Source organism: Thamnophis sirtalis, unplaced genomic scaffold, assembly GCF_051295495.1.
Source record: "Thamnophis sirtalis isolate CommonGarterSnake01/CBP01778 unplaced genomic scaffold, rThaSir2_p1.2 scaffold_15, whole genome shotgun sequence".
In the NCBI taxonomy this organism is placed as follows: Eukaryota; Metazoa; Chordata; class Lepidosauria; order Squamata; family Natricidae; genus Thamnophis; species Thamnophis sirtalis.
In genome coordinates this window covers 3,498,919-3,524,030 of record NW_028261395.1, presented here as the reverse complement: position 1 = coordinate 3,524,030, position 25,112 = coordinate 3,498,919, and the positions used below count along the sequence as shown (strand labels likewise).

General features: G+C 39.8%; 1 protein-coding gene across 1 annotated transcript in view; it reads left to right on the top strand.

Moving 5' to 3' along the window:
• HECTD2 (HECT domain E3 ubiquitin protein ligase 2) overlaps positions 1-14,135 on the top strand; it is a 52,231-nt gene extending 38,096 nt beyond the window's left edge. Inside the window, exons 11-21 of the mRNA XM_087701915.1 lie at positions 255-351; positions 1,323-1,430; positions 2,521-2,653; positions 3,627-3,715; positions 5,000-5,158; positions 7,145-7,219; positions 9,315-9,402; positions 9,579-9,685; positions 10,666-10,781; positions 10,865-11,008; positions 13,110-14,135. Coding sequence (XP_087558041.1) covers positions 255-351; positions 1,323-1,430; positions 2,521-2,653; positions 3,627-3,715; positions 5,000-5,158; positions 7,145-7,219; positions 9,315-9,402; positions 9,579-9,685; positions 10,666-10,781; positions 10,865-11,008; positions 13,110-13,230 — 1,237 coding nt within the window. The 3' untranslated portion in view covers positions 13,231-14,135. The remainder of the gene's footprint in view (positions 1-254; positions 352-1,322; positions 1,431-2,520; positions 2,654-3,626; positions 3,716-4,999; positions 5,159-7,144; positions 7,220-9,314; positions 9,403-9,578; positions 9,686-10,665; positions 10,782-10,864; positions 11,009-13,109) is intronic.
• Positions 14,136-25,112: the final 10,977 nt, after the last annotated feature.

Below are 25,112 nucleotides of genomic sequence, written 5' to 3'. Positions count from 1 at the left end.
ATTGCTATTGACTTAACTGTGCTACTAACAACTGCAGTAATTCAGTTAACAGCTGTGGCAATAAAGGTCATAAAATGGGGCAAAACTCACTTAACTGCCTGGCTTAGCAACAGAATCAATTAGCAATTATGATCGTAAGTCAAGGATGACCTATATTTACCTACCGTGATTCAGTTCATTGTCTTTATATATTACTTCCATTAGTTTCTTTCAGTATAAATATATACACACGCCTGTAATATTTTGTCATTTAGGTTTTCCTTCTGTCAATATCCATTCATTATGTCTATAGCAGCAAAAAAAATTATAATTCAAAAAGATTCAGAACAACAAATGATAAATATTGCACGGGTAAGCATTCTTATCTATTAAATCAATTGCGTATTAAAATTGAAATAATGTCATTTTAGATATGTTGTATTCAATCTCTTCTTTTTTAACTATATTTAGATTTCTGTTGTGATACAGTTTAAGTTATGCTTTAAGTTAACTGCAGAATTGCTAGGAGTTGCAATATATCTGATATATATTTAATAAATTATTATCTACAAAAATGTATTAGGGACGGTTTACTCTCTGTATAGAGGGCTGGGAACTCTTCCAGGTATCTTGCAATTCGAAATAATGTCTCCTGCTTATTTGCTGACCTAATTCCTACTAAAGCCAACAAGTATGATGAAACACTTGTAATATCAAAGAGGGAAGATATTTATCTAAAATAATTATGGAACAAACTGTAAATGATTATGTTCTTTTTAAATGTCAGGGTGGAATGACTGTACAGGTACTAGAATTGTACTTTTACATGTACAGCTAGTTGTAACTATTCTTCACTTTACTGTCCCTCTTTCCTACAATGTATTATAAGACAGGTGGGCGTAAGGATTGTAAGGAGAAGTTAATTGCTAGCAAATTCTGTAAGCTAAGCGTGGAGCATATTTTTAATATCTGTATCAGTATTATAATTGCTGTCAAAACTATCCACAGAAGAAAGATGCCTATGTCACTGAATGCATACATTTATAGTTATTTGGTAATATTTATGTTTCTGTATCAAAAATTATTCCAATCAAAACCTATTGCTTAACCTAACATTGCATTTGATATACCTTTTCTGTATGATTGTCAACTATGTAGATTTGATAAGAGTATTAGCAATCCATATTTAAGGTCAGGGAGAAACATGTATGATTGGCATTCATATTAGATATTTAGGTTGCAAAAATTAGTTTACAGTATCATCGTATCTTTCATAATTCATAGAGGACTGTATATAACCATTATTATTTTTCCCTTCCACAACCTCTTCGGATTTGGAGCAGCAAAGCCTTGTTGATAAAGTGTCTCGGAGGCAGAGACCTGATATGAATATGCTATTCCTAAATGTGAAAGTAAGAAGAATGCACCTAGTTAGTGATTCATTGGATGAGGTATGCAAAATGGTTTCTGCTAGATCTGTTGAAAGAAACAGTCTTGATGGGTTCAGATTGATATCCTTGCCATATCCAAGTCGTAAATCATTTTGATTTGTCCATAGATCCTAGCTCAGATGAATTGGTCAATTATGCTGAGGACAGAAAATAAATGATGGAGAAGAGACCATGTAAATCACAGTGTCGTAGAATCCAAAGGGCACTTCAGGACCTCTTCAGGACATAATGTCCGACTCTATGCCAAGTGCGGAGTTCCAAATTAAAGCATCCTCAGGAAATGGCTGTCTGGCCTCTGTTTGACCAGATCCAGGGAAGGGGAAATCATTACCTTTTCTGGGACCTGTTCCACTTTCTTTAAATCAGATTAGGATTTAAAGATTTTTAGGATTTTTATCTTAAAAGTTTAACTAAAATCTTCCTTCCAATAATATTATGTCACAGACAAAATAATGGAGAACAAGCTTTTTTTTTGCATGATATTTATTCCATTTTTCTCTTTGTAAGGTTATTTTCAATCTATTAAACATATATCCAACATTTCTCTAAGAGCCGATGTGGCGCAGTGGTTAAATGCAGCACTGCAGGCTACTTCAGCTGACTGCAGTTCTGCAGTTCGGCTGTTCAAATCTCACCGGCTCAGGGTTGACTCAGCCTTCCATCCTTCCGAGGTGGGTAAAATGAGGACCCGGATTGTTGTTGGGGGCAATATGCTGACTCTGTAAACCGCTTAGAGAGGGCTGAAAGCCCTATGAAGCGGTATATAAGTCTAACTGCTATTGCTATTGCTATTGCTCTGCATATTTTTATAATATATGTAAAAGAGGTGGTATATGAGCTATGCCGAATTAAGTAAAACTCTTACTTCTACTAATAGAAATAGAAATTGTATAGAGAGGTTAATGACATCCCTAATAGCTGAATCTTCTAAGACAAAAATGTGCTTGTCTTTACATTTGAGTGTTAGTTTGTATTATAAATGTTGGATTCGTATTCCCTGTTCTCCAAATGTTCAAATTGTATTGTTATCTTATTTCGTTTTATAAGACAATAGTTTTTTTTTAACTGTTCACCGTTTTGTTTTCAATAGCTCACAAGGAAGCGAGCAGACTTAAAAAAGAAATTGAAAGTTACATTTGTAGGAGAAGCTGGTCTTGACATGGGTGGCCTAACGAAAGAATGGTTTCTTCTTTTAATTAGGCAAATTTTTCAGCCAGACTATGGTGAGTTTTTAAGTTTCTACTTAGCGTTTCACCAAATAAGATAAAAATGAATCCAAACTTGTTTGTTTGTGACGAAGTTTTAAACAAAGACCTTTAAGCAGTGGTGATTTTTTTTTTTACTACCAGTTCTGTGGGTGTGGCTTGGTGGGCGTGGCAGAGGAAGGATACCGCAAAATCCCCATTCCCTCCCCACTCTGGGGCCAGCCAGATGCGGTATTTGCCAGTTCTCCAAACTACTCAGAATTTCCGCTACCGGTTCTCTGAGTTACTCAAAGTTTCCGCTACCGGTTCTCCAGAACCTGTCAGAACCTGCTGAATTTCTTTAGATTACCTAATTGCTTGTCAATTTGTTGCATTATTGGATCATTTGTGATAGGCTTAACCTGTATTCTCCCAATAGCAGAGCCTTTTAGTATCATACACAGGATATCAGATTCTCTTTCTGGGTAGAGAACTAATTGAAAATTTATCCTCAATTAATAGGGAGGCTAAAAGAAATTAAGAAATCCAGGAGAGGGTATCTGAAGTATGAAATAGTATTAGTGGGTAATGCTTCTTTGGAATGTTTTAAAGAATTATTACTATACCTATCCTTATCATGGTATGCTTTACATTTAAGGAAATATACTGTATACATCGTATTTTATTCAATATTGATGTTACATTTCAATTTTTTTTAACTATTTTACAAAACTGATATAAGCTCTCAAATGAAAATGAAAGTAGAATATGTTTTGTTTCCTCCAGCTGACCTTCCAGTTTTATTGTATTTCAGTATTTGAAATAAAACCACTAATGCAATTTATGAATAGAGAAATTATTCTCTTACTGTAATGATATAGGTATATATTTATTTAAAACCATTACTTGAACATCTTTGAGAGATGAGAATGAAAAATTTAGACATGGTTAACAGTATCTTTTGAGAACATTAATATAATTTCATTACAAAAACATTTATTCTCTCCTACAGGGATGTTTACGTACCACAAAGATTCTTACTGTCATTGGTTTAGTAGTTTGAACTGTGATAATTACTCTGAATTCCGATTGGTTGGAGCTGTATCCTTTTCTGTCCACTAGAAGGTGCTGTATACACAAACGATGCCCCATAATAAGACATTTTTACATTTTTAATGTATTTTTTATTTTCATAGCATACATTTGACTATATTTATAGATTTATGTACAGTGGAGACGAACAGTAGTTATGATAGAAAGATTATGTTCATATTTGACAGAATGGTTCAAATATGAAAAATAATAATTTATTCCAACAGAATTAGTTGCTGTTTACTGTCACAACGTATTAATAAAGGAAGATTGTATCATTGGCACAAATTAATATGTTCAAATAGAAGAGTTCTGGATTCAGTATTGAGTCATGATGGCCACATTCTAGACCCAAATACTTTTTAAAAGTTGCTTGCAGGACTTGATTATTATAGAACGAATACATATTAGGTAGTCCTCATTTAGCAGCCACAATTGGGACCAGCAACTCTGTCATTAAGCAGAGCAATCACTGAATGAATCTGCAACTGTGCTTATGATCTTACTTCAAATTTTCTTTGTTTTACAGACCTGTGAAGGTTGTAAATGAGAAGATTGATCACAAACTTACTTTTCCATCTCTGTTGCAGCTGCAAAAAGTCACTCCATGAATGGCTTTATTTATATCTTTGCTTGAAATGTCTTAATTTAAGAGTGTAAAAATAAAGATCATGTGTTTAAATCCCATTTAAAAAAAAAAAACATTATTTCACATAGAAAAAAGGATGCCGCCCTCTTCAGTGCCGCATATTGACTTGTCATGACGGGAACTGAACTCCACACCGAGGAGGAATCTTTTGAATAAAATTTAAATTTTCATGGTTATAATGCTGATATGTCAATATAATAGCCAAAGATGTATTTATAAAGTAGTTTTTAAGTGCAACAGGTTACACGCTTCGAGTCAATCTTGGCTCCCAGAGACTGTCTAGATAAGTCCCTGCAGTTTTCTTGGTAGCATTTTCAGAAGTGGTTTTGCCATTGCCTTTTTTATTTGTGGGCTATCATATTTTTTGGCAACATTTGGAAATGTCTTGTTGCCTTCTGGGATTATTTTTTTAAAAGAATTCCTAGGCCAGAATGGAATTCCATGGTCTATTACGGTAATAAGCTTGTTGGTGGATTATTTTGTGGTAGAAATTGGATTACATTTAGACGCAGCGTCAGTATTCTCAATATGTCATAATTTTATCACCCCTGTTTAATACGTGTATTAAGTCCTATAATGTTAGTAAAACTGATAGTATGCCCTAAAATGAGAATATGATTTTAAACTTAACATTCATCATCCAGCTTATGGGACTAGCTGTCTACAATAGTATCACACTGGATATTCGATTTCCGCTGTGCTGTTACAAAAAATTACTTAGTCCTCCCATTGTACCAAGTGACCTGAATACACCTGTAGGAATTGGTAATGTTACTATTGATGACCTCTGTCGGGTTATGCCGGTAGGTATAAGACTTATTTTGAAATGTCAACTTTTTTTTCGATACAGTATTGGTGGTTTTACTGCATTTGTGTTTATAGAGCAGAAAATACTATTTGTACTTTATAAAGTTCCTGTTTATCATTAGCAGATTCATATATTATTATTATTATTACACCATAAAACCCAGAAATAGCATATATTTTACATCAATGATAACAGGTAATGCTTTACCTCTGCTTTGTTTATACCGTGTCTGTTGGTGTTATACTTGCTGTATATGTTATGTACATTATCAGCCATATCTGCAAAGTTTTTAGTTCTAAATCAAACAGCCATTTCTATTTCTGTTGCATGATTAAAATTATTCATTTTGACAAATATAGCACTATTGTAAATAAGCACAAGGTGCAAATCTTTGAAAAAGAAACTCAGTTGTAAGATACTGAGAGCCGAGGTGGCACAGTGGTTAGGGCGCAGCACTGCAGGCCACTTCAGCTGACTGTTATCTGCAGTTCGGTGGTTCTAATCTCACCGGCTCAAGGTTGACTCAGCCTTCCATCCTTCCGAGGTGGGTGAAATGAGGACCCAGACTGTGGGGGGCGATATGCTTAGTAAACCGCTTAGAGAGGGCTGAAAGCCCTATGAAGCGGTATATAAGTCGAACTGCTATTGCTATTGCTATGGTCATCAGGAATTTGTGCAGCCCAGATCTTATAGCTCTATGTTAACTTGTATCCTCAAAGAAGTATTTGTTATTAAAATAAGGACTTTATAGAGATTCCATTTTTAAAAACAATAAAACATAGCAATAGCAATAGCAGTTAGACTTATATACCGCTTCATAGGGCTTTCAGCCCTCTCTAAGCGGTTTACAGAATCATCATATCGCCCCCAACAACAATCCAGGTCCTCATTTTACCCACCTCGGAAGGATGGAAGGCTGAGTCAACCCTGAGCCGGTGAGATTTGAACAGCCGAACTGCAGAACTGCAGTCAGCTGAAGTAGCCTGCAGTGCTGCATTTAACCACTGCACCATCTCGGCTCATGGAAATACATGGAAATGTATTTAAATAGATAATTTGGAACGGAGGTATTTTCATTGGGTTTTTTTTTATTATTATCCCTGTATGATGATGAAGGAACCTCTGTGCATGGGTTGATGTTCAAAACCTCCCTGAGTCGCTGGGAGCTGAGCAGCATATAAATTTAATACATTATGGCTCATCCCATAATCAGCCAGATGTTTGAACTGGATTTGGCATTGTTATCCATCTGCCAAGACCTATGCAGATGTTTTATGCAGTTTTACTTGGATGATCCTGCGATGATGTCTTTTATACTATTAAACAACAGGCGTCATTTCATTTCTAGATATAGCAGTAGTTGTGTAGGAAGCACTAAATATAAAGTAAGTTTTCCCCTTTTTCCCTTTTAAAAAACATTGATCCAGAAAGTAAAAATGGGTAACCCGTTTCCAGGGGTGGGTTTCTCGCCCCGTTCCAACCGGTTCGGTTGGAACGAGGCCGGCGGCGTCCTCGCGCACGCATGCGGCGTCCTCGCGCACACATGCGGCGCACGCGTGCACGCACGCGCATGCGTACTAGCGTCTGCGCGATGCTCCAGCTGCTCCTGGAGGATCGCGCAGGCGCTGTATGCGTTCTGCGCATGCGTGGAAGCGCAGAATTGTAAAAACCAGGTAAGGAGCGGGTGCTGGCGCGCGTGGGCGCGGGGGGGGGGCTTCGCCGTTCCCGGAAGTTACTTACTTCCGGGTTCGGCGACCAACCGGATCGCAGGGACCGGTGCGAACCAGTTGAAACCCACCCCTGCCCGTTTCAAAAGGAAAATCAGTGATGTAAATCATATTTGCTGCAGTAAGAGTGTCCATTTGGTATCTGATATGAAACGCTTGTGGCTGCTCGGATGATCTCCTACATAACATTTCTAGGACTGATAAGGAAAGAAGGGCATTCTGCGTGTTTTAATTTTCAAAAACCTTTCTTACAGGAGTTAGCTCACGGATTAAATGAGCTCCTAGCCTATGAAGGGAATGTTGAAGAAGACTTTTATTCAACCTTCCAGGTATTATAATAATAAAATCAGAATGTTTGAGTTGGAAGGAATCTAACAGGTCATAACTATATAATTATATAGAGCCAAGGTGGCGCAGTGGTTAAATGCAGCACTGCAGGCTACTGCTAGATCAGCAGGTCAGCGGTTCAAATCTCACCGGCTCAGGGTTGACTCAGCCTTCCATCCTTCCGAGGTGGGTAAAATGAGGACCCAGATTGTTGGGGGCAATATGCTGACTCTCTGTAAACCGCTTAGAGAGGCCTGAAAGGCCTATGAAGTGGTATATAAGTCTACTGCTATTGCTATTGCTATATATTATATAATTGTCTAATCCAGCCCCCTTGCTAAATTCAGGGATCTATTAAATTGTTCCCTCCATTATCCATTATTATTAATTATATTAATATTTTTTAAAACACTTCTCTATCATTTCTGACAACAGCAGCATTTAATTAGTTTAAGAATAAAGATGGAAGTAAAAACCGTCATTCAAAATATACTCCCTTTGTCCAAAATTCCGTATTATCCAAATTTTGTTTTTTTCCATCTTCCCAAGCAATTTATTACAATCATTTAGAATATTTTGGCTATTAATCTTTCTTTTTTTTAGCTTCTTTCTTTTTATCCTTTCTTTATTGCAGCTGGGGGCTAGACAGCACATCAGCCAAAATTATTTAATAATGTCAGATTTTATTTTAGTCTGGTTGGCTGCATTCAGTTTTCAATCATTCCATCTTTTCAGTAAGCTCTTGAAAGGCATGGAAGCCTCTACTTACTGCAAAGGACAGCTCAGAACACTTTCCCATGAAATAAATGTTACTGCAAATACCATTTGAAGAATTGAAAAATAATTTTAGCTACAGCCAAGGAACACCTTGTTTGCGTGTAAACGAGTTTTAATTTCTCTCAGAATTAATGGAAATGTACACATTTACCAAATCTCATATATGATCTGACTGAAAGGCTTAAACATTCTGACAGAAGTTCTGAGTAACATTTTTTTTCCTTTATACGTAGGTACAAGTGGTCCTTGACTTAACAACCATTCAATTAGTGGCTACTTGAAGTTACAAAGGCATTGAAAAAGTGACTTATGGCTGTTTTTCACACTTATGACCATTATACCACCTCTGTGATCATGTGATCAAAATTTGGATGTTTGGCAACATGCATGTACTTAAAATGGCATGTACTTATAATACAGTGGTGGGTTTCAAAAATTGTTCGAACCTACTCTGTGGGCGTGGCCTCCTTTGTGGGAGTGGCTTGCCGCCCATGTGACTGGATGGGAGTGGCTTGCCGCCCATGTGACCGGATATGAAGATGCCGACGACACTTGTCAGAACCACCTTAAGTTACCTCACACACAGCACTGGCATGCATAAGAATAGGATGTCAACTTGTTTTTTAAAAGGCATCTTTGGTTTGCGTTAAAACAACTTCAACACACGCAATGTTCTGATTGCACCACAAACGCAGTAGTCATCCTTACCTTTCACAGAGGCCCTGAGTTTTATAAATAGGAGCATGATGGTGTAGAATAATCATATCCAAGGACCAGTGGTGGGTTTCAAAAAAATTTTGGAACCTCTTCTGTAGGTGTGGCCTGCTTTCCGGGTCCACTGGTGGAACCTCTTCTAACCGGTTCGGTAGATTTGACGAACCGGTTCTACGAATAGGTGCGAACTGGTAGGAACCCACCTCTGTTATAATACTTCCAGTGTCACGGGATTATGTGATCCCCTTTTAACCCTTCTGACAAACAAAATCAATGGGGAAGCCAGATTCACTTAATGCGTTAACAGCTGCAGAGATTCACATAACAACTATGGCAAGAAAGATTGTAAAATGGGGCAAAACTTACTTAACAACTGCCTTGCTTAGCAATGGGAATTCGGGGGCTCAATTGTTGTAAACCAAGGACTTCCTGTGTTACATTTATATTCTACTTTTTCTTAAGAGGCTCAAGAGACACTATGCTTGATGTCCTCTGATCGTTTTTATCCTCCCAGCAACATTGTGAGGGGGAAAAAGAATAATAAGCAGATTTAATTTCCAATCTTAGTCTGTCGCTGCATCTCACTAGAATATCTTGTCTTGTCAGGTTTTTCAAGAGGAATTTGGTGTCATAAAGTGTTATGATTTAAAGCCTGATGGGGATAAAATACCAGTTACCAATGAAAATAGAAAAGGTATAGTATAATATAATGTAAAAGCCATTTGAATTAATTTGAACTCTTTTCAAAGTTAATCCCGATAATAATACACTAATTTTAAAAACTGAATATTAAGAGTTTCAGATTCCACTGCAGTAAACGCCTGTGATTAATATTGGCTAAAAGAAAATCTGAACTATTTTCTTTTTCAGAGTATGTGCAGCTTTACGTCGACTTTCTTCTCAATAAATCAATCTACAAACAGTTTGCTGCATTTTATTATGGATTTCACAGTGTCTGTGCTTCCTATGCATTGATGGTAAGAATAAAAAATGTTGAACAGAAAGGTAAAATGTGGCATATTTTGGAGGATACCTATGCATATACATAGTCCTTGACATGGCAGGTTGCTTAGCAACCATTTGAAGTTTCAAAGGACACCCCCCCCCCAAGGTACATACAATCTGTGGCGCAGTGGTTAAATGCAGCACTGCAGGCTACTGCTAGATCAGCAGTTCAGCGGTTCAAATCTCAGCGGCTCAGGGTTGACTCAGCCTTCCATCCTTCCGAGGTGGGTAAAATGAGGAGCCGGATTGTTGGGGGCAATAGGCTGACTCTCTGTAAACCGCTTAGAGAGGGCTGAAAGCCCTTTGAAGCAGTATATAAGTCTAACTGCTATTGCTATTGCTATATTCTGAAATTCTGACAGACAGGGAAGTTAGTATAAAGTACTTTGTAGTTGAATGTTCAGCTTAGGAAACCTTGGTTAAATTACTGCTGTAAGAAAGATATGCTTACAGGGAAAAAATGAAAAGCTTGTCATTTTGTAAAGTATGATTTTGTTCAATGTAGACGTTGTTACTTGCTCTAACCATAACAATTGCCAAAAGAAAACAAATTGGAGATCAATAATTATAATACATTTATATAACTAAGAAACATAAGATTGTATTTAAGTCTTTAGCAAAGAGTGTAACTAACTTAGTTTAAATCTAGCATACTGGAGTCAAAGCTACTGGTAAGATTGCATTGAAGAAATATTACAAGCAACTTTGAATTTGACAAATATTGTATCTTTGTTTAATTAATAATTACTTAATTCATATAACCTGAATTTAAATCTAGTGCTGTGAAGTTTTATATTTAGCCTGAACCTTAATTTAATAATGATTTCCGCTGGGGTTATCTATATTTTCCTTGTTTTCCCTGTAATATTTCCTGAAATGAAAGATTAAGAAACCTCAAATACTACAAAGGAAAAACATTCACCAATTTTGTACAATCCATTTTATTTTGCAGCTGCTTCGCCCTGAAGAAGTTGAAATTCTGGTATGTGGAAGTCCTGAGTTGGATATGCATGCTCTCCAGAAACACACACAGTATGATGGCTATCAGAAAACCGATCTTACTATCCGGTATTTTTTTTCTTTAATCTTTAATAGAAAAATATCGAAACTGATTTTGAGTTGGAACTGACACTATTTTGTATAAAATTCAGGAATTTTTGGGAAGTAGTACTCGAATTTCCTCTTGAACTTCAAAAAAAGCTCCTTCATTTTACGACAGGAAGTGACAGAGTGCCTGTAGGAGGAATGGGAGACCTTAGTTTTAAAATTTCGAAGAGCGAAGCATCCACAAACTGGTAAAAACTTTGTCTTATACTGTTATTAATCTGGCTTGTAAATCAGACATTACAGAATGAAATTAATGCATGTTAGCCAGTGGAGTGAGTCATTGAAAGTGTTGCTTGCTTGCTTGCTGTCTATCTGGACATCTAAAAGTAGATTTTTGCTTCTTTGAATGGCCCGGTCCCCAGGTCAGATTTATAAAACTTGTCAGCTTCTGCTTTGCTGCTGCTTCGGCTGCCATTGAAACAGGGAGGGAGGGCATGGTATTTGGGAGGGGATTAGTAATTGTGCTGGAGGAAGATTCCGGAGTTTCTGCTGCCTGTCTTACTGCGCATGCGGAGGAATTGAATTGGAATTGAATTGAATTGAATGGGTTTATTTATAGGCCGCCCTTTTCCCTGAGGGGACTCAGGGCGGCTAACAACTCATAGGGAGGGGGGTACAGACAATAACATATAACATTACATATAATTAAAAAGTAAACAACATTCATCCAACATTCGGGTGGGGGCAGATCAATCTCTACCCCCAGGCCTGGCAGGATAGCCAGTTCTTGAGGGCTGCGCGGAAGGTCTGAAGGGTGGTGAGGGTACGGATCCCCACGGGGAGCTCGTTCCAGAGGGTCGGAGCTGCCACTGAAAAGGCTCTCCTCCGCGTAGTGGCCAGCCGGCACTGGCTGGCAGATGGCACTCGGAGGAGGCCTAATCTATGAGATCTAATCGGTCTCGAGGAGGTAATCGGCAGGAGGCGGTTTCCCGCCAAGGCCAACGGCACCGACATTCCATCTTGGTGATGCCTTTCGAAGTTATCTCACACCTGACATTTGGGAGAATTATGATTGGACTGTGACTGGGATGCCAAGGGGTGGGGAATGGGTTATTCTATATATCATTTGCTTTCGCGCCTAGATAATCAGTCTTCGCTTTGCTACGCTTCTGATCATTTATAATTAGCAAAAGTACACTTGATTTCTATCAATGGAGTCTAGTGGTTTTCTTTCCTGATTATCCAATGAAGGAGTGCTGACAAAACTGTTTGTCAGGAATTCACTAAAAATAAATGAAAGCGAAAAGAGTGTTCAAGGGCCAGGACCCAATCCATTCCGCTCCTCTTTCCCACTCCTCTTTCCACAAATGCGGATAGAGACAGCCGTCCCCCTTTTCTCCACCACTGAATCAAAAATAGGGTCAGCACCATCTCAGAAAATGTGATGATATCAAAACATTGACCTGGACAGGTTGCCCCATAAATGTCACGATTACGCTTGCACAGGTATCCTGTTGCCTGATGCGAGTATAAAAGTCTCAGGACTGCACGATGAAATCGTGCGTATCTTGTCCTTTGCTCCCCCATTGCAATTGGCCATGATTAGGAGATCCATCATAATATTTAGCTATTCCCCGGTATCAGAAGGGTTGAAGTGAAATGATACCAAATGCTAAACATCACACGCTTCAGTGCTGTCAATTTCTGGTAAAGAAATTCTACTTCTCCCTTCTATGAGCATTCTTCCTTTGTTGTGATGGAGGGGGATCACTTTGAATTCAAATGAACAGAGCCATCTTATTTGCAGTACAGCAAATACATATTTGCACATGTCCTAGGCTGGATCAGAGCCATGTTTTAATATAGGCATCTAAATTATTATTATTTTTTGGGGGGGACTTTCAAAATATGTTTTATTTCTTTTAAAAAACACAAATATTTCATCATTCGTCAATCATTAAAACATTGAAGTACAATTTTTTTTTGTATGCCCCTCCCTCCCTCTACCCCCCCAACCCCCCTCCTCCTTCCCCCCCCCCCGACTTCCCAGAACCCGTACACGGTATGGATTTTTAACTAACACAGTCTAAAATCTATTGAGAAAAAAGAAATAAAGAAATTAATGACATCTCTACATTGACCTTAGCTTCTTCTTACTGAACTAACTTTTAACAGTTTAAATCATTTCTGATCTTAAGCATAGGCTAACTGGAATTTCTTGGTCCCGTATTTATTTTGTATATAGTCAATCCATTTTTTTCCAGTCTCGTTTATATCTCTCATTTGAGTGATCTTTAAGATATGAATTATTTCTTATTTAATATGCATGCCTTCTTTTGCTTATTTTAGGTTACCCATTGCCCATACTTGCTTCAACCAGCTCTGCCTGCCTCCCTACAAGACGAAAAAGGAGCTGAAGGAGAAGTTGACAATTGGGATTTCAAATGCGGAAGGCTTTGGTTTAGAATAAGACAACTTTTAAAAAAGCATAGCGGATGTAGCACCTGCTTTCTACTGTGCCTTGAAAGCTTCTTATGTTTCAATCTCTCAATACTGTGACAGTCTTACTTAGAACTGCGTGAACCGTTGCTGTTTTTTAAGGAGTGCATTCTTTTTTCTGTATAGAAATACGTTTAGTCTTTCTTATAGAAATTTTGTATAAAAGTCTTAATCTTTGCAATACCTGTCAGGATTATCAAATATACGATGCTATACAGTCATCTAATACAAGAAAGACAACTATCAAGAATTAATCTCTTATCACCTCGAATTGTTTTGCACTATACAGGGATGAGGTCCAGAGTAAATTATTATTGCTCACAATTGCTATAGCTCATATGCACTATATGCATATAGGAAGGGCGATATAGAAATTGTATTCTTCGTGATCAGTTAAGCCTATTTTCAGTTAATAACAAATTGTAACTGTTATTTATCTGAGACAAATTGAAACAACGTTTTAAAGATATTAAATATTATCTTGGTTTTCCTTTTCAGAATAAATTATTAATTTAAGATCATGTAAATAATTGCTCACGGGCCAATATGTTTTTGATAATACCATTTACAGATAAAGGTTTATTTTTACAGGGTTTCCAAAGTGTTAAATATTCAAGATTTTTACAACTGAACAGAATTGATTGTATAAGAATACAGAGGCTGCTATCTTAATCTTACCATCTTAAATTTATCTAGATTTAATGGATTAACTGTAAGTTTTAAATTGCATGTATATGATACCAGATTAATAGATTTGGCTATTTGGCTATTATGTGTTTGTAACTCCAATTTAAACAGGAAGATTGAATGTTTAATAATAGCAAATTTGGGATTTGTTACTTGATTAAAAACAAATCACTTTGGCACAATGAGAAATTAGTTTTAATATTTTTAAGTTATGCATCTTCACGTTACGAACATCATATTGTCTTTTATACAAGATTTAAAATAAAGTAAGCAACTTTTTCTATAAAAACGAATGTAATCAAACGACAGTAAATGCTCTAGCTTTTATTTTCTTTCTTACCTTCAAGTGTGATAGCTAATAGCCAAAATGGCTCTTAAAACCTGAGATTCATTTCCAGAGTTGTTGCCATGATCTCCTCCAAGTATCACAAGCTAGAGCCAAGCATTGTCTCCAAGATATTCTTTTCATGAATATATTTGGATAACAACTGCTGGGCTGGGAGATGTGGTGGCACAGTGGCTGGAATGCAGTTTTGCAGGCTCAGTAGTTTAGTGTCATATGGCATATTGCTCCCAACAATCTCAGTCCTCATTTTACTGATCACAGAAAGATGAAAGGCTGAGTCAACCTTGAACTGGTCAGAATCGAACTCCTGGCTGTGAGCAGTGTTTGCCTGCAATACTGTCTTATAAACACTGCACCACCATGATTCCTTTTGCTGCTTCTCTGTGTACAAGTCAGTAGTTTGGAGGGGGAAAAAATATTATTCCTTTTTCTGCAAGCACTTTTGTTTTATGCAACTTATCAGTTTATAACTGACTAAGAGCCGAGGTGGCGCAGTGGGTAGAGTGCAGTACTGCAGGCCACTTCAGCTGACTGCTATTTGCAGTTCAGCTGTTCATATCTCACCGGCTCAAGGTTGACTCAGCCTTCCATCCTTCCGAGGTGGGTAAAATGAGGACCCGGATTGTTGTTGGGGGCAATATGCTGACTCTGTAAACCGCTTAGAGAGGGCTGAAAGCCCTATGAAGTGGTATATAAGTCTAACTGCTAACTGCTATAATGATTTCAAGATTATTTTGTTGTGTGTGGTTGTGTCTGCTAATGTCTATTGATTTGGGGGATCTATTAGTAGCAAAGACCATACTTGACAAAAAATGCAATCAATGTTCAAATAATATCTAACCTCTTTAATATGACAATTATCCAACATTAGTCTCCAACCATTGCTGCAGTAAATGAGAAGATTACCAAGTGGTTAAATTCAGACTGAATTCAACAGGCCAGATGTGCTGCTTGTGGTTGGAGAATACAAATACCCAAACTGGAAATAGTAAGAGGAAAATGTAGGCAGAGTTTATGGCCTGGAGTGCCAAAGCAGGAAACTGAAGAAACCAGTCCAGATGTCAGAACATATTGTGGAAAATTGTTAAGAAGAAAAGAGAAGCCAAGAAAAAAATTCTCTGGAAGGAGCCGAAAGAGTTTCAGAGAGTGGTTGAATGACACAGCAGTTTTGCAGTGTTAAAACGACATTGAAGATGGAAACAGACACAGAGAGAGTTTCCCAAAATAAGTTTTTATTCAGAAGAAGATTAAATATCTGGAGATTCTCAATCATCCAGGTCATGGTTGTCTCAAAGGTGCTTTTTCCAAAGACAACTGGACTATGGTTTTTTCTAGAGGAAGAAGAAGAAGATGTTCTGCTTCATCAGTTTGGGATGGAACGATTAGTGCTGATAATCCTTCCCCGCACAACATCCTGTCAGAACTACCGTAACCACACCATCCTTCAGAACTAATCCATCCTCCACCATTAGAGCATCCGGCGACTTCAGCTAGTCCAGAATGCGGCCGCGCGAGCGATCGTGGGTGCACCTCGGTTCACCCACATAACACCTATCCTCCGCGAGCTGCGCTGGCTACCTGTTGATCTCCGGGTGCGCTTCAAGGTGCTACTTACCACCCATAAAGCCCTTCATGGTAGTGGATCTGGATACTTGAGAGACCGCCTCCTGCCAATTACCTCCTCGCGACCAATTAGATCACATAGATTAGGCCTCCTCCGGATCCCATCTGCCAGTCAGTGTCGACTGGCGACCACGCGGAGGAGAGCCTTCTCAGTAGTAGCTCCAACCCTTTGGAACGATCTCCCCGTGGAGATTCGTACCCTCACCACCCTCCAGACCTTCCGCGCAGCCCTTAAAATCTGGCTATCCTGTCAGGCCTGGGGCTAAGAGTGTAATCTATCCCCACCCGAATGGTATGAATGTTGTGTTCTTTTTAATTATGTATTGTGCTTATGTGTCATTGTTTGTATCCCCTTTCCCTATGAGTTGTAAGCCGCCCTGAGTCCCCCCAGGGAAAAGGGCGGCCTATAAATAAACTTTTCCAATTTTCCAATTCGGCCAGAACTGATGAAGCTTCTTGGATCAGAAGCAAAACATCTTCTTCGTCAAGGAAAAAAACAGTCCAGTTGCCCTTTGCAAACCTCAAACTGGCCCTATGGAACGATCTACCACCAGAGCTCCGGACCCTCCCCACTTTCTCAGCCTTCCGAAAGTCTATTAAGACCTGGCTGTTCCGGCAGGCCTGGGGCTGTTGACCTCTTGAATGAGGTCCAGCCCCACTAAGGTTGAGTGCATGTTGTGTCTTTTTAACTTGCCTTATCTTTCTATTTTTAAATTTTTTAGTATTCTTTTAAATTGTTTTTATGTAAGCCGCCCGGAGTCCTTCGGGATTGGGCGGCATATAAATTTATTAAACATTAACATTAACTTAAAGGATGGCCAAGGACAAATTGTAACTGATTCATAGATCAAGCGAAATGGAAGGGATACATTGGAATTCTACGCAATAGGGAAGTCAACATCCAAAATACCTTGAAAAATATTTGTTATTTACAAGAACCTATAATATTAGAAGATGAAGCAAGTCAGAGTTATTATCAAGATAGAATGCTACAGAAATCAATATATCTACAAAAATATGGCAAGATATAAAAGAATAAAAATTGTAGCTAAACTAGGCCATCGAAAGTGGAACACGACACAGATGTGAATAGTTTGGAAAAGCTCAAATCTGCATACCAATAAAAATAGGATAGGCCAAGTATATCGACATGTAGCGGAAATACACCAAGGAGCGGAGGACTGGGAAAGAAGAAAGATGGGCAGAGAGGGATGGGAGAGAGGGTGGGAGGGAAGGTGAGAAGGAAGGGAGGGAGTGGATCGGGAGAGAGGAGTGGTAGAGGGGGAGGGGAAGTAGGGTAGAGGGGGATGATGGAGGGAAGATAGAAAGTTGGAGGGGGGTGGAAGAAAGAGGTGTATGGAGAGCGGAAGAGTTATATTGGGTTTCTATTTTCTGGGGCCTTGTTGACAAGAGGAATTGATGCAATTATTGTTTAATGTTGTATGGCGTTGGCTATGTACAGTATACATGTGAGTGTATGAAAATGAAAATAAAAAAAATATTCAAAAGGTAAAAAACAAAGAAAGGAGAATTAAGACGGTCTGCCAGCTTACACAACATCCTTAATGTCAAAGGCTACCAAAATAATGCCCAGGATCATCTAAAGCAGATTACACCCACGTTACACCTATCCTCCGCGAGCTGCACTGGTTATCGATCAGTCTCCGGATACACTTTAAGGTGCTAGTCGTAACTTATAAAGCCCTTCATGGTATTGGATCTGGGTACTTGAGAGACCGCCTGCTGCCAATTACCTCCCACAGACCCATTAGATCTCACAGGGTTGGCCTCCTCCGGGTGCCATCTACCAGCCAATGCCACCTGGCTATTACCCGGGGGAGGGCCTTCTCTGTGGCAGCTCCGGCCCTCTGGAATGAACTCCCCGCAGGGATTCGGACCCTCACCTCTCTCCAGGCCTTCCGAAAAGCCGTCAAAACCTGGCTTTGCCGGCAGGCCTGGGGGTGATGAGTTCCCCTCCCCTCTCGACATGTATGGTTGTGCGACTGTTGTCTACTTTTATTATTTGTATTTTGTCTTTTATGTTCCCCTTTTTTCCCCCCTTGAATTGTTCGCCACCCTGAGTCCTCCCGGAGAAGGGCGGCATACAAATAATACAATACAATACAATACAATACAATACAATACAATACAATACAATACAATTAGATTAAAAGAAAAAGAAATACCAGATGGTCAGGCTGGTTTTAGAAAAGACCAAGGAATAAAAGACATTATTGCTGATACACACTAGATAATTGAGAAAACAAACAAACAAACAACCAATTCCATAAATCTGTGGGGGAGATTGGCACTCCCAAAATGTGTTAAATAAGGGAATAAAAATAAGTCAGTATGTACTTCAATGATTAGGGAAAGTAATTCATTTGTGTCAACCATGTCAATTTGTGGAATATATTTAGGAAACTGTCATTCCCAGAACATCTCGTTGCCTTCAGGAAAAACCTACACAGGAACATTCAAAGTGGCAAACCAAATTAACTCCAAGTAGGAAAACAAGTTTACCAGATACTCTCACATAATTTATTCAATTTAAATGCTTAATATATATTGAAGAATGCTGGGTTGGGAGAAGACAAGAATGGTTTTAAAATCAGGAGGAAAAAAACAATAATATAATGAAAGGACTACAATTGTGGATACTTTCCACGTTTTAGGAACAACTGTGAACCCTAAAGGAACCCAAAGTCAAAAACCAGCCTTAGGTGTGATAGCAATAATGGCCTTGGGAAAAAAATATTCAGATCCTGTGAGACATCTATGCCTGCTAAGACGAGAATGCTGTAGCAATGGATTTCTTTATGTCAATGCCAAAGTTTATTTATTTATTTATTTATTAGACTTATATACCGCTTCATAGGGCTTTCAGCCCTCTCTAAGCGGTTTACAGAGTCAGCATATCGCCCCCACAGTCTGGGTCCTCATTTCACCCACCTCGGAAGGATGGAAGGCTGAGTCGACCTTGAGCCGGTGAGATTTGAACCGCTGAACTGCAGATCACAGTCAGCTGAAGCGGCCTGCAGTACTGCACCCTAACCACTGCGCCACCTCGGCTCTAAGTTGGTGCCAGGTGCATAAGATCAGTTCCACAAGTGAAGGTCCAATTAAACTGATGTATTATCAAACTACCTATGCACCGGAATAATATATACCACTTTAGGTTCCACCACAAAACCGCGCTCAACTAAACCGCGTCCGACTAAACCGCGTAGCTGATGTCATCAACAGGGCGACAACAGCATGGAGACAGAAGCACGCTGTAAACCCTAAACCTAAAATTAACCCCTAAACCTAACCCTAACCCCCCTAAACCTAATCCTAAACCTAATCCTAAACCTAACCCCTAACCTAACCCTAACCCTAACCCTTAACCTAACCCTAACCCTAACCCTTAACCTAACCCTAAACCTAACCCTAAACCTAACCCTTACCTTAAGTTGAATCGGCTTGCTTTCAAAGCGCTATTTAAAGCGCCCTTCTTTCTCCGCGCTGGCTGTTGTCGCCCTGTTGACGTCAGCGACACGGTTTAATCGGGCGCGGCTTAGTCGAGCGTGGTTCTGACGGGTCTCACCACTTTACAGTGCTTTCCAGCCCTCTCTAAGCAGTTTTACCGAGTCAGCCTCTTGCCCCCAACAATCTGGGTTCTCATTTTACCCACCTCAGAAGGATGAAAGGCTGAGTCAACCTTGAGCCTGGTGAGATTTGAACTGCCACATTGCAGGCAGCCGGCAGGCAGCAGAAGTAGCCTGCATACCGCACACTATTCCACTGTGGCTCAGAAGAAGAAGGAATAGGATAGAAAATGTATCGGTGCATTTGAATTTTGATGTTGGAGAAGACTTCTGAGAATCATACCATGGATAGCCAAAACTACAGACATAAATCATAGAACAAATCGGAGTTCACACTCAAGATACAAATGACAAGGTTCAAAACACAATATTTTAGACACTTTATGCAACAGACCCAATACTCTATAATGTTTAGACAGGTGAAAGAAAAGAAAAGGATGACCAGCAACAAAATGGATGGACTCAATCCACCATTGAGAGGCTTGAAGAGCAGATTGAGGGATGGATAATCCTGGAGAAACGCTATCAAATGTTGGTCAACACCAACTTGATGGCTCATAAGCCAACAAACAAAACAAGGAGAAACTACATTAAAGATGAGTTCTATCTCTTCTGCCTTTCCCTTCCTTTCCCTCCATCACTACCAAAATTTGAAGAGTGCACAATTTTTTAAAAAACAAACAAGTCTCATTCGAAGAGCTCTGACACCGCAGTGTTAAATATTTTCTTCCTCCATGTAGATTTATAAGAGAAATTTCAATTGTAGTTTGCTATTGCCTTCTACCTAGTATGACTGAACTCCAGATCACCTAGTTGTCTTTCAACTTATAAAGCCCTTCATGGTGTTGGACCTGGGTACCTCAGAGACCGCCTGCTGCCAATTACCTCCCAAAGCCCCATTAGATCCCACAGATTAGGCCTCCTCCGGGTTCCATCTACTGGCCAATGTCATCTGGCTACTACCCGGAGGAGGGCCTTCTCTGTGGCTGCTCCGGCCCTTTGGAACGAACTCCCCGCAGAGATTCGGACCCTCGCCTCTCTCCAGGCTTTCCGCAAAGCCGTTAAAACCTGGCTGTGCCGGCAGGCCTGGGGTTGACGAGTTCCCTTCCCCTCTCGAATCGTGTGACTGTTGACTGTCTTTTTAAATTCTCTTGTACCTTGTTTGTTGTGTTTCCTTCTTGTTTACCCCCTTCCCCCCTTGGGTTTGTTAGCCACCCTGAGTCCCTCCGGGAATAGGGCGGCATATAAATCAGAGGTGGGTTCCTACCAGTTCGCACCTATTCGGTAGAACCGGTTCGTCAAATCTACCGAACCGGTTAGAAGAGGTTCCACCAGTGGACCCGGAAAGCAGGCCACACCTACAGAAGAGGTTCCCAAAATTTTTGAAACCCACCACTGATATAAATACAATAAACCTTAAACCTTAAACCTCAAGCCTAAAGGACGCTTAGAGCCGAGGTGGCGCAGTGGTTAGGGTGCAGTACTGCAGGCCACTTCAGCTGACTGTTATCTGCAGTTCAGCGGTTCAAATCTCTCAAGGCTCAAGGTTGACTCAGCCTTCCATCCTTCCGAGGTGGGTGAAATGAGGACCCAGATTGTGGGGGCGATATGCTGACTCTGTAAACCGCTTAGAGAGGGCTGAATGCCCTATGAAGCGGTATATAAGTCTAACTGCTATTGCTATTGCTATTGCTTAGAACTCTGATCTCCCTGATCTTTGTTCAGGGCCTTAACTGTTTAACCAAACGGACTCATCACAATATTGAACCTAAAAAAATAATATTAGGAACTTTCAATCGTCGTCCGCTTTCAACCCATAATATTCCTGCATTGATTGTTTTGCAACCTTTGGTAGAAATTGTTGGTTATAGTTAGGCACTGGTGATTCCATAAATAAATAAAAAATCTTTCATCAAGTTGCTATATTTATTTCATTGGAAAGGGTGCGAGTCTAAATATAAATGGTCAGAAATGACTTCCAACTGCTCCCTGCAAGGAGAGCTGAATCTGATTTAGGGACCACCTGACACCCACAAGAGAAGTACAATGGGGAATCGTTTCCCTCCAGAAACTTGAGTTGCTTCGTTTTTCCCACCACCGTGCCACGATTTATGCAGGCATTTATTTTCGCTACGGTGATCTTCAAGCCAACGAAATTTAATTCTTTCCAGAATTAGCTGCAAAGCTGGGTCACTTTGACCCATAATGAAGCCCTCTATCTGTCACGAAAGGATTGGGAACGTCAAAACTTGGCATTCTCCCAGCTGCCACGAAGTCTTCAAATGTCTACAAGATGTCGAAGAGCCCACAGCACTCCCCTGTCTGCCATCCCACCCGGGATTTTTGTAAGAATTGTATGATCTCTTTTTAAAAAAAAATAAAAATCCTGAGCCTTAAACCTCACACCTTCTGATCTATGCAGCGATTGTATCTTTCTGATTAATGAGGCACAGCTGAACTTAACAGTAGCTGGCTGACTGCCCTAGCACCGAATAAATAATTCTATTAATATTTATTTGTACCGCCGTAGGAATAATCTGCAGGCAAGAGCGAGCACCGTTAAAAAACAGGATCCCTGTCTTGGTTTTTCCCTTTTCCACAAAGAGCGTGAAACTAATATTTCTCTCGAGCTCCGCTCTGTCTTTGGCTTCCAGCAACTATGCCAACAGTTGAACAGGAGTAAGAAGAGAGCTGTGGGCTGTGTTCTCTGGCCACTGTCCAGCCCTTTTGCAGCTTTCTCAAGAGTCCTTTCAAAATTTAAAGTCCAAAGTCGGCATTGCTTTTGTAAATCACGGGGGAAATTCTGCGGAAGGGCTGCATAGACAACCTAATGAACCAAAATTCAGACTTCTAGACCAATACAAAATTGTTAGGGCTGCAATTATAGCCTCACAACTCCAAGCAATCTAATAGTACATTTATCATCCTGAGGAGCCTTTGTTCCACTGCCAGAAAGAGCAACATGTAAAGGAACAATATATTGAGTTCCTCCAGCACACAAGTGCAGTTTCAGAGTTTCGGGTGTGTAGGTGGGGTGGAGGGAGATGGTTGCTCGGAGCAACTTAACAAGACTGTGATCTTAGCCTAACGTTGGCATAACTATGAAAAGAGAAAATATTGGCACGGAATCCACCCTCTAAATTGTTTCAAACTACTGTATGTTCCAGATTAGGAGTTCTTCTTCAATGCTCCTTTATTCTCAATTTCTTGAAAGGTAGCTGGGCTCGCCTTTCTGTGCAATGACACAGAAAGAATCTTGCGGCACTTTTTACAGAATAGCAATAGCAGTTAGACTTATATACCGCTTCATAGGGCTTTCAGCCCTCTCTAAGCGGTTTACAGAGTCAGCATATCGCCCCCAACAACAATCCGGGTCCTCATTTTACCCACCTCGGAAGGATGGAAGGCTGAGTCAACCCTGAGCCGGTGAGATTTGAACCGCCGAACTGCAGAACTGCAGTCAGCTGAAGTAGCCTGCAGTGCTGCATTTAACCACTGCGCCACCTGGGCTCAGAAAAGCATTGAACATGATAAATTGGGTTCTAGTGCATAAAAATTCTAAACTAAGCTATAAAAATGTTTTCCTTTAAAAAAAATATGGAACATATTCTTGTCGCCAAACTCTTCGGCTAAGGAAGTTGCTTCTCCCCCGTTTTCTTTCCTTATAATTTTGATGTAGCTTTATATTGTTAATACTATACTGTTGTATGTATGCTTTTACAGCTACGTAGTCCAACATAATGAAGTAAAAAAAGAAAACTCTAAACCGCAACAGTGCACAATAGTTTTTGAAATGTCTGTATTGACAAGTAACAGCATTTAGTTAACATTGTTAATTGAATAATAGCTGTAGCAAAATCATGGGGAGAAGGGAGAGAAAAATGGACTCAGACTATCAAATAAGGAATAGATTCACAGTGTAAACTACAATTGGTCACACTAAGCACGTTATGAGAATTAGTTTGGGGTAGTGGTTAAAATACCAAGGTATATACCGCTTCATAGGGCTTTCAGCCCTCTCTAAGCGGTTTACAGAGTCAGCATATCGCCCCCAACAACAATCCGGGTCCTCATTTCACCCACCTCGGAAGGATGGAAGGCTGAGTCAACCCTGAGCCGGTGAGATTAGAACCGCTGAACTGCTATTCCCTAGGACAGGAACCATAGCATTCATTGGTCTAACTCCCTCTATCCAGTATAAAAATATGACCTATAACCTTGACATAGTCAACTTCCTCCCGAGGCTCCAGGGGTTCTTTTTTCAAAGATTGGGTAGAGAATTTGTTGGGAGAGGCTGAAGGATCAAAACCATCTCGGTGTTCAAACGCCACTTCATAGTCCCAAACTAGCTGAATTTGAGTCCAAGTTAAACCAAAGCAATTTAGAAAGCACTAAAGAAGGAAAATAATACGGCAAAGAACTCTTCAAAGAGCCGAGGTGGCGCAGTGGTTAAATGCAGCACTGCAGGCTACTTCAGCTGACTGCAGTTCTGCAGTTCGGCTGTTCAAATCTCACCGGCTCAAGGTTGACTCAGCCTTCCATCCTTCCGAGGTGGGTGAAATGAGGACCCGGATTGTTGTTGGGGGCGATATGCTGACTCTGTAAACCGCTTAGAGAGGGCTGAAAGCCCTATGAAGCGGTATATAAGTCTAACTGCTATTGCTATTGCTATTCATTTTTATTTCATCTCTATTGTTGTTCAACCCATAAGGTATTGATAACGGTGAGCCTACTCAAGCAGCTGAGTAGGATCGTTCTGTACTTTTTAAAAAATATATAAATCTTCAGAAAAGATCCCTCTTTTCCTATTCTGAAAGTAATGGCTCTTCCAACAATCAGGGAACAGAATGCTTTTTATTCATAAGCCAAATTCTTAATTTGTTCCATTATAGTTTAACCAACTTGAAATCCCTGCCCTTTTAGTCCATAAATTAATTATTCACATATTTAGTTAAAACCATTACATTCATCAACTTGAGAATCCTTCAGTAGGCTGACAAGACTTAATTAAATTTAGAAACTATTACAGTACTTCCTTCACCGCAAGCATCTTTATTACCTTCCAAGTTTTGTAAGGAAACAATCCAAATTTCATTTTTTTTAATCTTGTGACTTTATATAATTCTTTCACAACGGTAAGTAAGAAGAAACTTAAATGATGATGTTCGGTGAGAAGACCATAGGTAGGAAAATCCATCTCAAAGATTACGCGCCATCAAGTTGTTGCTGACTCTGAGCAGCCACACTAGGTAGATTTTTCTCCTTGTCAATCTGTCCGTAAACCTGGTTTTCAGATTTTCTAATGGTGAACTCATCACCGCTGCAACTCAGTGCATTCACCGTTCTGCTGGTTCTTTTTCCTTTCCTTCCACCTTTCCCAGCATAAGAGCCTTCTCCAAACAGCTTGGTCTTCACATCATATACAGCTAGTCCTCAACTTACGATAGCAATAGCAGTTAGACTTATATACCGCTTCATAGGGCTTTCAGCCCTCTCTAAGCGGTTTACAGAGTCAGCATATCGCCCCCAACAATCCGGGTCCTCATTTCACCCACCTCGGAAGGATGGAAGGCTGAGTCAACCCTGAGCCGGTGAGATTTGAACAGC